The sequence below is a fragment of the Scaptodrosophila lebanonensis genome, unplaced genomic scaffold, assembly GCF_003285725.1.
Source record: "Scaptodrosophila lebanonensis strain 11010-0011.00,11010-0021.00 unplaced genomic scaffold, SlebRS2 tig00001412-arrow-pilon, whole genome shotgun sequence".
NCBI lineage: Eukaryota > Metazoa > Arthropoda > Insecta > Diptera > Drosophilidae > Scaptodrosophila > Scaptodrosophila lebanonensis.
The window spans coordinates 4,123,922-4,136,002 of record NW_022060739.1 but is presented as its reverse complement, the minus strand read 5'-3'; the positions used below and the strand labels follow the sequence as shown (position 1 = coordinate 4,136,002).

Sequence of the window (12,081 nt, the reverse complement as noted above, 5' to 3'; positions counted from 1 at the left end):
CGTTTATTTTGCCATACTCGAACATACGTGGAAATTTGCATGTGTGTGTGGGTGTGACAGCTGAAGGCCAGAGCACGAAAGCAGTTGCTTAAGAAGATATGGCAGCCTGTGGGCTGTTGCAGAAACGGCTTTAGCGTCGATGGCCTTCGAGATGCACACGAAATAAAGGAAAACGTTGATAAATTTACGGGCAACAAACACACATCTGTTGGCAACAATGAACGAGGCAGGGATTGGGACTGAGAATGAGATGGCGAATGTGGCATATGCATATGCATGGCATGCCTCAAGTGCCTTGAAGGACTTGCCACGTCACTTGCAGCAGTAGCGGCAGAGGGTGGCAGTAAAAATGACTTAATGCCGGCACAAAAAGCTGTCAGAGCCAGTCTGCGAAACACGCGACGAGCATCTACAAGAGAGTGTGCAGAGCCCGAACTGCCACACACACATACACACACAATCACATACACCCGCTCACAAACAGGCAAGTTTGCGACTAAGCTTAAGCCTTTTGTAAGAGTGTGTTTGAAAGTGTGTGGGGATTGCCAAGGGGCAACAAGTTAACAGGCCGCAACACGTGGCGTATACTTAATTCAATTTAGCAGTCGCACTTACCTCAAGAAGCCATCCAAACTAAGTTGTCCCTTTTGTGCATTGAACTTGTTGGGCTCGTATTGTTGTATCAGCTCCTTGGCCCGTGCAGGATTCGCATATGGATAGAGTATTTCATTCAGGCGTGGATCGCGCTGGGTTTTATTCAAAAACTCCACAAGCTGTGCAATCGACATGCATTTGCGTTTCGAATTCCCGACACTAATCAGAGGGAGAGAGAAAGAGGGGGCTATAGTTTGTGTAGGGAGCCAACTGTAGAGCAAAGCGCACTCACATGCTATCGAACAGACGTTCGACTTCCGAACGCTGCGTCAGATATTTGTACAAATTGTAAAAGTCTTCAAATTGAAATTTCGACACCGCTATACTATCGACTTTGCCCGATGGCAAGCCGGTCACGTCCAGCGCCTTCTCGACACGTTTACGATCCTCTTTATTCTGCGCAAAAAGTTTAATGATGCTAAAGTGGTCACGACCGGCAACAACAATAGCAACAATAACAACAACAATGATGACGACGACAGCAGCAGGAGAGCATGAGAGAAGGAGAGCGGGCGATGAGGAAAGATGGGCGGTTGAACGCAGACAATGCGGTTGTTGGTGTTGATGATGAGATGATGATGTTGTCGTCATCGCAATCGCCATCGTCGTCGTCGTCGTCGTCGTCGTTAGCATGCCATTTCACATTGTTGGTGTTGTTTGCGACGGGCAGTGATGCATGAGAAACGTTTCGGCCACGTTGTATTGTTAGGCGGCAGCACGAGCAGCATCCAAGCATGTGAAGACGTGAGCCAGGCGCAGGAACAGGAGCAGGAGCAGGAACAGAGCCAGCAGCAGGTGCAGAAGGAAAATGCGAAATAGAAATTGGCGTAAATTTCAATTTTCAACTGAACGTCAATGGCAACACTTAACAAATATTTGTCAAATGCTTCAACGCACAATGCACAAAAGCAATTCCGAGCAACCGTCCCACCATAGGCCCCCCACCCCTCGTACAATGTGCGTTGTAGCAAGTGAGTTTTTGGTAACATTGGCAATTACTTTTTCACTGGTATTCGTCCACTCTTGTCCACCTGCAGACAGAGCTTTGTGTGCGCCTTCTGCAGAAACATAATCGCCGATCCGTTCAGTTGGGCCAGACTGTAGGCCAATTTGATAAGGCCGTCGGACCAGAGCTGCAGCCCACAACAAAAGAGAGAAGGAATAAGAGAGAGAATAAATAAATGAAATACATTTTTGAAAGGTCGACGCAAATTGTGTGGCAAAGTTACAAGTTACACCAGAATATACATATGTATATGTAAGCATGTGCTTGTGTGTGTGAAGGTAAAGTAAATTAATTTGAAGCGCATTGGTACTAGTGTGTGCGAAGATTGTTTATAATTATTGATGAAAAAACTCGAATGGAAATGGGCCAAGTCGAGCGTTTTGTTTGATGTACGCGCCACATGCGCAACAAATATTGTATTTTTATAGACTTCTCTGTGCTATTATAGTGTATGGAGATGCAGACATTAGACATGTTATTGTTGTTATTGTTAGAGTTTAAGCTTCTGAACAAAGACATTTGCTTGCTAAAAAGATTGTTCATTTGAAGCTTAGTTTCTTACAAGTATTTGTTTTCATGAAGTCGACAATATTTTATATTTGCACCACTAAGTTATCTAATTGATAGTAAAGGGGAAATCTCCACAAATTGATGAAGGTGCTGACTAAAATAAAGTCTATTTATAACTTTAAATCTCTCTGTAAATATAGACAGGAAACGCTTAATTTAGATAGACGGATATTCGTATCCGATTTAATTTAATTTATTCTCTCATGCGTATTTTCATTGAATTCATCTCCTTATTGTTAACAAAATTCATTTATATGTATTATACTTGCACGTCTCTAGCATTCTAATCGTATTCTTGTTTCTTTCATTTACAAAATTTGAAAATTTAATACTCCAACACTAACAGTTTTATTAAGAAAGCATTGTATCTTCACATATGCAGGCTCATTTAATTTTTAAAACCAATATGTGGCTGAACTACAAGTAAGAAGCCTTACAGCTGCTGCTATTTGATTAGCTAGTCGGTTTTTAATTTTAGACTCTGTGTTATAAATTGGCATTGTCAGACATAAATAGCAGACGCTGTCGAATCGGAAACTTTGCCAAAATTTATTGCGAAAAATTGCGTGTTTATTTATTAATGTATTCAATTTATTTTGGCTTTTTCGTATTTCGTTAAAGTTGATGAAATGTTGGCATTAAATTGTTTAGAGGAAAAGGCGCGAGACGCGTGCCAAAAATAACAACAACAACCATGCATGGATATGTACAAGTATAGTATGTTTTTGTGAACAACGTCGAGCTCGCCCATAAAATAGAACATTGATTTTTGGGCCCCAAGGACGGGTTGGCGCAGACTACACACACGACTATGGCTATGGCTATGGCTATGGCTATACTCGTATGTATGTTTGCGGACGAAATAGCATAGTCTGTCCATTTTTCACACGAGTATGTCCAGTTTATGGCAAACAAAATAGCAGCAGCAAAAAGGCGTGGCAGCGAAAGGCCGCTGATATGACAGAATCGCGCGCGCAAAATCAATAAACAATACAAAAAAAAACAAAAAAAGTGCTACAAACAGAACATGTGTGACGCTACATTTTACAGGTTTTTCTTTTTCAGAGGGAAATTAAAAATAGAAATTGACAGGCTTGCTTGTTGAGAGGTGTGTCAAGTGTCCAGGGACGTGTCAAAATGGCGGACAGGCTAAGAATCAGTAATAGCCTGCTGACCCAATTTTGCAAAAAGAAAAACGAACGAAAAATAACGAAACAAACAATTTGACAACTGCCTCGCCGACCCACATAGGAAATATTCAATTCTATATCTATATTACTTTTAAATTGTGAGGACAACGAGCGGCGGCCCATTGTCTTCAATATGTCAATTGTCACGAAAAGTGTCAAAGAATCTCGCCAAGTGGCCATAATGAGCCGTTGGCTCATTGCCAAAAAATTAACGAACCATCCCAAAGTCGGCCGAGTTCCTCCGCCCCACCACTCACCTGCGCAATGTCTCGTTTGGTGCAGCAAAAGTTCACAAAAGTCATATTGACAAAATCCGAACCATGACAAATGGTGACCGTCTTCTCCTCCAGCGTGTCCTGCAGCCCCATTGTCACAATTTGGCGCAGCTTAGCATCCTGTAAATAAAGCAGGACAGAATGGAACATATTTATTAATTAAGCGCGCAGATGAAATGAAGTTTTATATACTCGAAGCCACTAAATCAGTGCAATGTTCAGACCTTCAAATTGCAGCGCCCGGATTAGTCTGAAGGAGCTTGGTGGCTGACCGTAAAACTCATTTGGTCATCATAAAGCAAATAACGGCCAAAAACTGTCTAAACCACAAATTACGTTCGGGGTCCTTCGGGCGCCATATTTCAATTAAAAGGGCACAAATGGATTTACGAGCGTTGTTTACTCCACCAGCTTACTGAGAGCTTATCAACATGAGTTTATCAACGGCCGGACACGTTTAATACAAACACCCACACCCACACCCACAGACACACACACATGCAGAGAAACACACAGATACATACATAAGTGGAGGGACAGAGCATAACAGTAATTCAAAATGCAAAGCAATACAAATGGCACAACAAAAGTGCATATAAACGACAGCAACAACAACAACAACAACAAGGGTGTACAGGGTGCCAATATTGTAGAAAAAGGTAAATTAGAGATGAGCAATGATCTGTGATTTTATCACGAGCATAGGAAAGCGAACTGAAGAGACTAAGCGATATCATCGATTGATGAACCTCTGAATACTTAGTTTATATGTTAGGCAACCAAACTTGGCTAGAAGAATCCTTGCTCTATTTATTTATTTATTTCATCGACAAGCAATGCAGTCGATGTAAAAGAAAAAAAAATATATATATATACATTAAAAAATCAAAACAAAAAAAAACTTAAACTAAATAAAACTAAAGAAATAAAAAAGCCTATAAAAATGACAAAAATATCTAATAACGAATCCGACACGGTGGGTGATGATTTGCCAAACGGCCAGCCATGTCCCGATTCACAGCAGAGAGTAGTCAGATACGTTATTAGATCTATCAAAAACAAAAAAAATAGCAATAAAAGATAGAAGAATACAAAATAAAATTAAAATACTTAAAATAAATAAATTATAAAATATAATTAAAAATTAAAGGTGAAGAATCACTGACCCTTTGGGGGGAAATTTATTAGCCAGTCCGGCAAGCCATGCTTTTTATCTAGCATTGTTTTTCACTGATGACTGACCAGTGAACATAACTGTTTATATATTTACAGATCTCGACATTTGTCTGCAAGTCTAAACGTTAGGATTTCAACAATTCTATTATTCTATTTTTGTTTTGTAAATTATTTTAGTCACGGCGGCAAAGCTTTTTATGGATAATCTGCAAAGAACTACTAGTTTAGGTGGCTTTCGATATCATCATCCTCATTGTCTTCAGCTAATAGTTAAGCATTTTAAATAGTGGTTTTATTCGACTGTTCATTCGCCCAGTTCATTAAAAGTTTTCGCAATTGCTCGAATATTGAGACTCGAATAGTTCAAGTGAACATGTGATCGTTTAGACTTTGAAATGATTGTTCTATCTCGATGGGACGAAACGACTTCTCAGGTCCTTTTACATCTTTAACTTGCACAAACGACCTTTACTCTTATTAATGGAGACTGCTGTAAATTTTAAAAGCTTTATTGCTGATATAACTCACTCTCTTTAGTCTGATACTAAGACAGCAGTATTGTTCATCACTGATGCACATAAAGCAAAAAGACTGGCAGGACATTGTACATAGATAGTCGAACAGAATGTGGTATAAAAATATATCTATGCGAGAGAGGGAAAGGCGAGAGACAAGCAGCAGGATTAGTTTTTTGGGTTTGCTACAAGTTTTTCAGTTAACCCAACCACCTAACCATTCGTGAACTCATCAGTGCCAACCCTAAGCCCAAACCCATTCTGCATTCACGTTCAGCTTGGCTGTAGCTGCCCTTCTATTGTTGTTGCCAACGCTCGATTGCAAATCCAACATCAGCTAAGGCTTATCGTTATGAGGCGTCTCCTGCTGCACTCCCTGCCCCATCCTGCACTCATCGGCCTGTTGAAATGCAGAATGCATGGATACAATGTGCGAGCAATACAAGGCAGAGTATGTGGGGGTGGAGGGGGACTCAGAAGGGGTCAAACAATTCTCGTTGTTGCTTCGTTCAGCGTTTGTCAAAACGGAAGCGCAGACATGAATTTGGCATTAACTTTGGCCAGCAAATGTCTTGACATTTTGAGCATGTGTGTGTGTATGTGTGTGTGTCGGTGTGTTTGTGTAATGTTGGTTTTCCTGCAGAGTTTCCGACTTGCGGACAGTTGACAAACGGTTTAGGCAACGTTGCTCTATATCAATGTATGTGTGAATGTACGGGAATAATGGTTTAGTAGAATTGCCTGATTATGTGCAAAGCATGCATGTTTTGGCCAACTGTCTCTTAGTGTGTTTATGTATACGAATACGTACGAGTATATGCAAATTCTTAGGCAAGCAACTGCTAATCGAAATACATATTAAATTGATAAATTTAATTCGCATGACATAAGCAGACAATTTATTTCAAAGGAGTGTCCGATACAATTGATTTGATTGCGTGCTGAAAGCAAACTTGAGCCATCATATAAAGCCAGCAGTAGGCGATTTATCATAAAGATATGCATTCATTCAATTCCATTTTCGACATGGTCCGTCCTAATGAAATGAGAAGTTTAAGGAAAATAACCAACATAAAATGAACCATAATTAAAGTTCAGAGAGTGCAGACGAGAATGTAAGCGAAGAGAGAACCCATTATAAAAAAAGAAAAAATAACATAATATAATAATGGAGAGAAGCAAAGCATTAAAACATATAATGTTCTAAAAATAAATGCCTCAAACATTGGAGACCGGCAAGATTAAATAGAGTCAAATATAAATGTATAGAATTGTAAGGTAACCAAACATATACAGTTGTATTCATGAGAATATGAAAATAATAAAAGTTAAAGCTTTCTATTGTTAAATAAAATAAGTTTTCAATAGCAATATTAAAAGCCTTCTGAATTACAGAAAACTCTTTTTGTTGAACTATTCTTTTAAGGTTAATAATAATTGGCAACCCTGCCAATGGCCTTTAAATGTGTATCCAATAAGTATATATCCGAATCGATTGAACTACATGACAATTGAAGTTGTTGTCGGTTGCATCGAGGAGCCTCTCAGCCATTAAAAGTCTCGCAGCTGAGCTCTTTCTGCCTGCAGCCATGACAACTGACCTGGTCTGAAGTCAAAGCCCATTACAATGATCAGAGCTGGCTGAGCCACAAGTGAAAGCTGCTTTGCTTGCCAATTGCCATGCAAATAGAGCCAATAATGGGCTTGGACAGGCGGGCGGCTGACGGCAGACCCGTTCAGGAGGCCAATGTGACGATAAAGCAGTTTGTGTCACAAACTCTCCTTTGTGTGTTGGTGCTTGTGTGTTGGTTTGACTTTACAAAGGACTTAACTGTTTGACTAATTGAAAGGTTTGCTGCTGACAAGCGCGCAAACTTTTTGGCCATAACGAGGCATTACGGAGTCATTAAAGAGCTGTGCACAAAATGCTGATAAATGATGAGGAGGCGGCACAGGCTGCCGTTACCTCTATTGCCCGTCTACCTGTCCGTCTGACCGCCTGTCTGTTCAGCTGCCTGATAGAAGCTTCCACTAAGTGCTCCCCAAACGCGTGGCCATAAAATGCCGGCGCACACCTGTAACGAATGGCATACGCCAGAGTTATTGCTGTCTCCCTTTTCCCCCCTCTCTTTCGCTCTCTCTGTCCTTTATCGCGAGCTGTCTGCTTGCTGCTGCTTCTGATTCTGCTTTTGCTGCTGTTCTGCTACTGACGGCTTTTCCCGAGCTTATCTGACGTTGCAAGCGCGCGCGCGCCATGATTTGCTTTTAACTAAAAACTAATTCCGGCAAATTTGTCGTTTGGCATAATGGGAACGTGGAAAACACCCGGACCCGGACATGGCACGGGCAAAGACAGCGACACAGGCGCGAAGCGTTAAGCGGAAATGACTACGGCGATTATCTTAATTGCTTCTCACGCTCGCACACGCACAGAGCACGCGGCACACGTTCGCGCCTTTCTCTTTCTCTTCCATACAGTATATATATATATATATGTATATATTTATATATATATGTGTGTGTGTAGAGTATGTGTTTTAGTGCATTTACTAATCCTTTGGCTCTGCTCGAAATTTGAGTTTTAAGAATGCTCATTATTAAGCAGCGTAGGGCAGGGCCGGTGACTGTTGGCCACGCCACTTTACTTTCCATTTGCCCTTTTGAACTTTCCAACGCACAATCGAGCTAATTAATGAAGATTTATATTTTCTCCTATAACATTAAATTTGTAATTATAAACCCTAATGGAAAAATATATGAATCGTAAACCTGTCATCGCCTAAATTAAATCGCTAAAAAAATGATGTGCAATGAAAATCTGAACTTAGTTTTTGTCGAATTAGTAGAGCTTGCACACACAAAAAACAGATTCGGATACGTATGTATATATGTTTGGAGATAAGTTCACAAATGCCCAGAAATTGTGGCTGACGAAGAACTAAATGGAAAATATGTAAGCTACCTGAAAGCCTTAATTTTACTTAACTGATTAAATTCGTAACAGTAACTCTCTTTTCAAATAAATAAATTTTCCTGAAATTTTCTTCACCCAATTTAGTTGGAAATTTTAAGCACTATATATAGTAAGTATGTTGTATACACTCTGTCTATTTTGTGCCACAGTGCAACGTGCTCTTGTGTGTGTGTTCTTCTGCTATAATTTTAGAGACGCTCTGCGCATCATTTACATTTATTGATTTTGAAGGTGCTAATAACGTTAGGACGCTTGGGCTTGGCACTTTTCTTTCGGGTGCTGACACAATATATTTAGAAGCTAGCGTTGGGTTCAATGCCAGTACAAAATGTCTCTCTCACAGCTGTAACTTTTTTGTGGCGCTAAAAAATATGTAGAGCTTTGCGCGTTCCAAATTTCTGTGGTACTTTTTATTAAAATTTAAAAAAATACATAAAAAAAAATTAAAAGAATAATTGTAAAGAATTTGGACTGATATGCGCAGAAATAACCATGACCGTCATGGACCCGAATCGCATCTGGATGTGCCTTTGACCTCGGGTCACCCACATCCGGCACCCCAATGGTGCCTAATGAATCCTTACGATATACAGCAGCGTCCTCAGAACACAGAGCGCAAAAGGACAAAATTTGAAAGACCTGAGGAGTTCAAATTTATGGAGCCAACAGTATTTAGGTGTGGACGCCGACCTCCCGAGCACCGGGAGGCACCGCCCGGTATGAAAAAGTTTGACATGGAGCAGGATGATTTGGTCGAGTGTTGGAAGAACAGTGTTGATCGCAGTGCACTCGGATACTATGGCTTAGGCGCTGAGCATCATAGGCCAGAGGCTGTGCTCTTTAATCAGGCGCTGAAGCAAAGCATGGAGAAAGCACGATCACGTCGTCAACACGAGATAACTGTGTCGCAGCCTTCGCTGCGGACTAAACACAGAAGGTGTGACGTGAATGAGTGGGGCCCTGAGAAGGGCCCCTTGGTACTCAATCGTAATGTGCTGCGCGCTGTAATCCACAAGATGCCGCACATACAAGAAAAGCTTGATCCGAACGATGCGGTTACTTGGCTATACTGTCCAAATCCATTGGATCCGGAGTGTCCTTTTTGTGAGGAGCACCAAAACAGTCTATTCGGCTGCCTAAGCGCCCAGCGCTCGTTGCCACTGCCCTGTGCGAAACCACGTACAACCAAACGAAAGCCGCTCAAGGTTTGTGATCCCCAGTCTTGTGGTATACGGGAGAACGCGTGCACGGAGTTCGCAAAATGGAAGTATCAACAGCATCGCAAAGCCAATGAGCAAAACGTTCAGTTAACTGAACGATGTGAGCCGGGCGAACCGGAGCCAAGGGATTACGATGAACTCTATTCGCGGCTGGTTTGCTGTTTTGAAAAGGATACCAATAAAGACCCATTCAATAAAGCATACAATACTTGCTGCAGGAAAAAGGGTAAGCATGGCGGAGGCGAAGGAGGAGCTGGTGGCGATAAAGGAGATGGTGGAAAAACTAAGGATGGTATGGATGTATCTGAGACTGGGAAAGATGATAAGGATCGTGATAAAAAAGGAGATGGAAAGGGCAAAGATGGCGCTGATGACCATGGCGATGCTAGAGATAAAGGTAAGGCAAAACCAGGTGCATTGGAAGCTAAGGATGGTGCCAAGAAGGACAAGGGTGATGGAGACGGGGACAAGGGCGACAAGGGAGACAAGGGCGACAAGGGAGACAAGGGCGACAAGGGAGACAAGGGCGACAAGGGAGACAAGGGCGACAAGGGAGACAAGGGCGACAAAGGCAAAGATAAAGATAAAGCCAAAGACAAAGACAAAAGTGACGCAGACAACAAAGACGAACAAAAGGGGAAGGAAAAGGGTGAAAAAAAAGATGGCGACATTCCTAAGGAAGAGGAAAAGATGAAGAAAGTAAAAGACAAATTCAAAGATTTTAGCGAAACCTCTGAACAAAAAAGTGAACCCCCAATATCGGATATGGATCGCCGGTTCGGTTCGGATAATTTAGATGGAAAGAAGATAAGCCACACACACCTAACACAACCACCTGCATACACTTGGCCAGATATGCCAAGTATTGGCACACCTCCGGTAAAGCGACACACGCCCGATAAAGCAACAAAAAAGAAGCGCAGAAAGAAGAAGACTGCATTAAAAGAAGCACCACCGCCGCCGCCTAAGGACTGTCCTTGTCCGGTTTGCGAGTTCATGAAGCGCCGACAACAGGAGGAGGACACACCACTTATCAAGCAGATGAAGCAACAGGAGAAGCAACAAAAGCTTCGCGACTACTACAAGCAAATGTGTGCCAGAGAGTACGCCAAATGCCGGCGTCCATACTATCCGGCACCCCAACACAAATGCGATCCCATTTGTGTGAACAACAATTTCTGTCGCGATCGCAGGCTGCGCGAGTACTGCGACTGTCTAGCCACAATGAGGCAGCTGCAAGAACTGTTGGGCCCCAAGCATAAAATATGCGCCAACGAGCTGCACTTTGACTTGAAGGATTTATATCGACGCGTCTGCAACCGCCTGGCAGAGTGTCAGGAATAGCGAGCAGCCGAGCCAAGTGTGAATTTGAATTTCGTTTGTGTTTTGTGAAGCATTAACTCGGATGATGGATGAGGCACCTGTGTGTTGCTTGTCTGGCCGTGGCCTGTGCACATACATATGGTATATGATTTTAGATGGTTATGCGTAATAAAGATAGAGCACTCTCCTACAGTAAATGATTGCTTCTGTGTACTCTCTGTGGCACATTTAATGGGATAGTTCAGAGCGGGTGGTAAATTAGAAAGATATGGTGCACACGCATATTTCAATTTTGTGTGTTCAAGTATTTGCCTAATATTTTATTTAAATACATTCGCGTGATTTATTTTGCATATTAGTAAATCAATTTTAAAGAACATAAGCAAAGCTCGTTTATCAGTATAGATATACTTGCCAAGCATCGCTTTTTTGTAAATTGATTAAATAAATTGAAAAATGTTTATTTTATGATTTGAATTGTCAGATTTCTGTACCTGGCACACCTATTATTATTTCAGAAGCTGACAAGAATTAATATCTGTTGAAAGGCAATTAATCACATCATTTTTTTTAAATTTTTTATTTCAATTTTGGCAAAAATGTAGTATACAGCATCTATATAGCATAAGCTTTAGATTAAGCAAATTCTTTGCTATTTAATCAAATACTATGTAGTAAAATTTAAGCTAGATATTATTTATTTATTTATTTGTTGTCACATACTTTGTAGCTTGCTTTTATTCAAAAAAAGCACTACAACGTAAATGATGTTACAATTTTTGTTCGAATAGCTAACGGGGACATTGGATATTAATATTACATTTAATGTGTCAGTTAATTTGGTGCGGTATTCATTTCTATGTGTTGCTATCTAAATTTTTATTTTTCACTTTTTATCGTTACGAATATGGAGAGTTTTATGGATCCAACCTTGTTCGCTCGTTTTTATGTTAGCCTCATGTTCAAAACTCGTCAAAGTCACTTGCATGTGGCAAGTTTCTCGTTTGGTCTCTCCCACATGGCTTATAATTCATTAACAGGCTAACATATTTAATGTGCAACTATTTAAGCGTGGCCGAGTGTTGTCTGTTTGTCTATTTATCGCACTTTTTCGCCTCGCTCGCTGCTGCCACACATGGTTGCGTTTTAATAAAATTCGCACATTTCTCTTGCGTTTC

General features: G+C 41.0%; 2 protein-coding genes across 7 annotated transcripts in view; one reads left to right on the top strand and one right to left on the bottom strand.

The window, feature by feature from the left end:
* LOC115631696 (1-phosphatidylinositol 4,5-bisphosphate phosphodiesterase classes I and II) overlaps positions 1-12,081 on the bottom strand; it is a 73,405-nt gene that overhangs the window by 16,858 nt on the left and 44,466 nt on the right. For all 6 annotated transcript variants that reach the window (XM_030528521.1, XM_030528519.1, XM_030528518.1 and 3 more), the window contains exons 4-7: positions 3,678-3,815; positions 1,654-1,787; positions 887-1,072; positions 616-813 (exon numbers count right to left, since the gene is read on the bottom strand). In XM_030528521.1, coding sequence (XP_030384381.1) covers positions 616-813; positions 887-1,072; positions 1,654-1,787; positions 3,678-3,815 — 656 coding nt within the window. The remainder of the gene's footprint in view (positions 1-615; positions 814-886; positions 1,073-1,653; positions 1,788-3,677; positions 3,816-12,081) is intronic.
* Positions 8,773-11,100, top strand: LOC115631697. Its single transcript, XM_030528525.1, has one exon. It carries the CDS (start codon positions 8,837-8,839, stop codon positions 10,922-10,924), a length of 2,088 nt encoding a protein of 695 aa, XP_030384385.1. The 5' UTR covers positions 8,773-8,836; the 3' UTR covers positions 10,925-11,100.

Bases quoted from the DNA above. Each gene is read 5' to 3' on its own strand.
- LOC115631697 (XM_030528525.1), top strand. From the start codon at position 8,837: ATGCGCAGAAATAACCATGACCGTCATGGACCCGAATCGCATCTGGAT.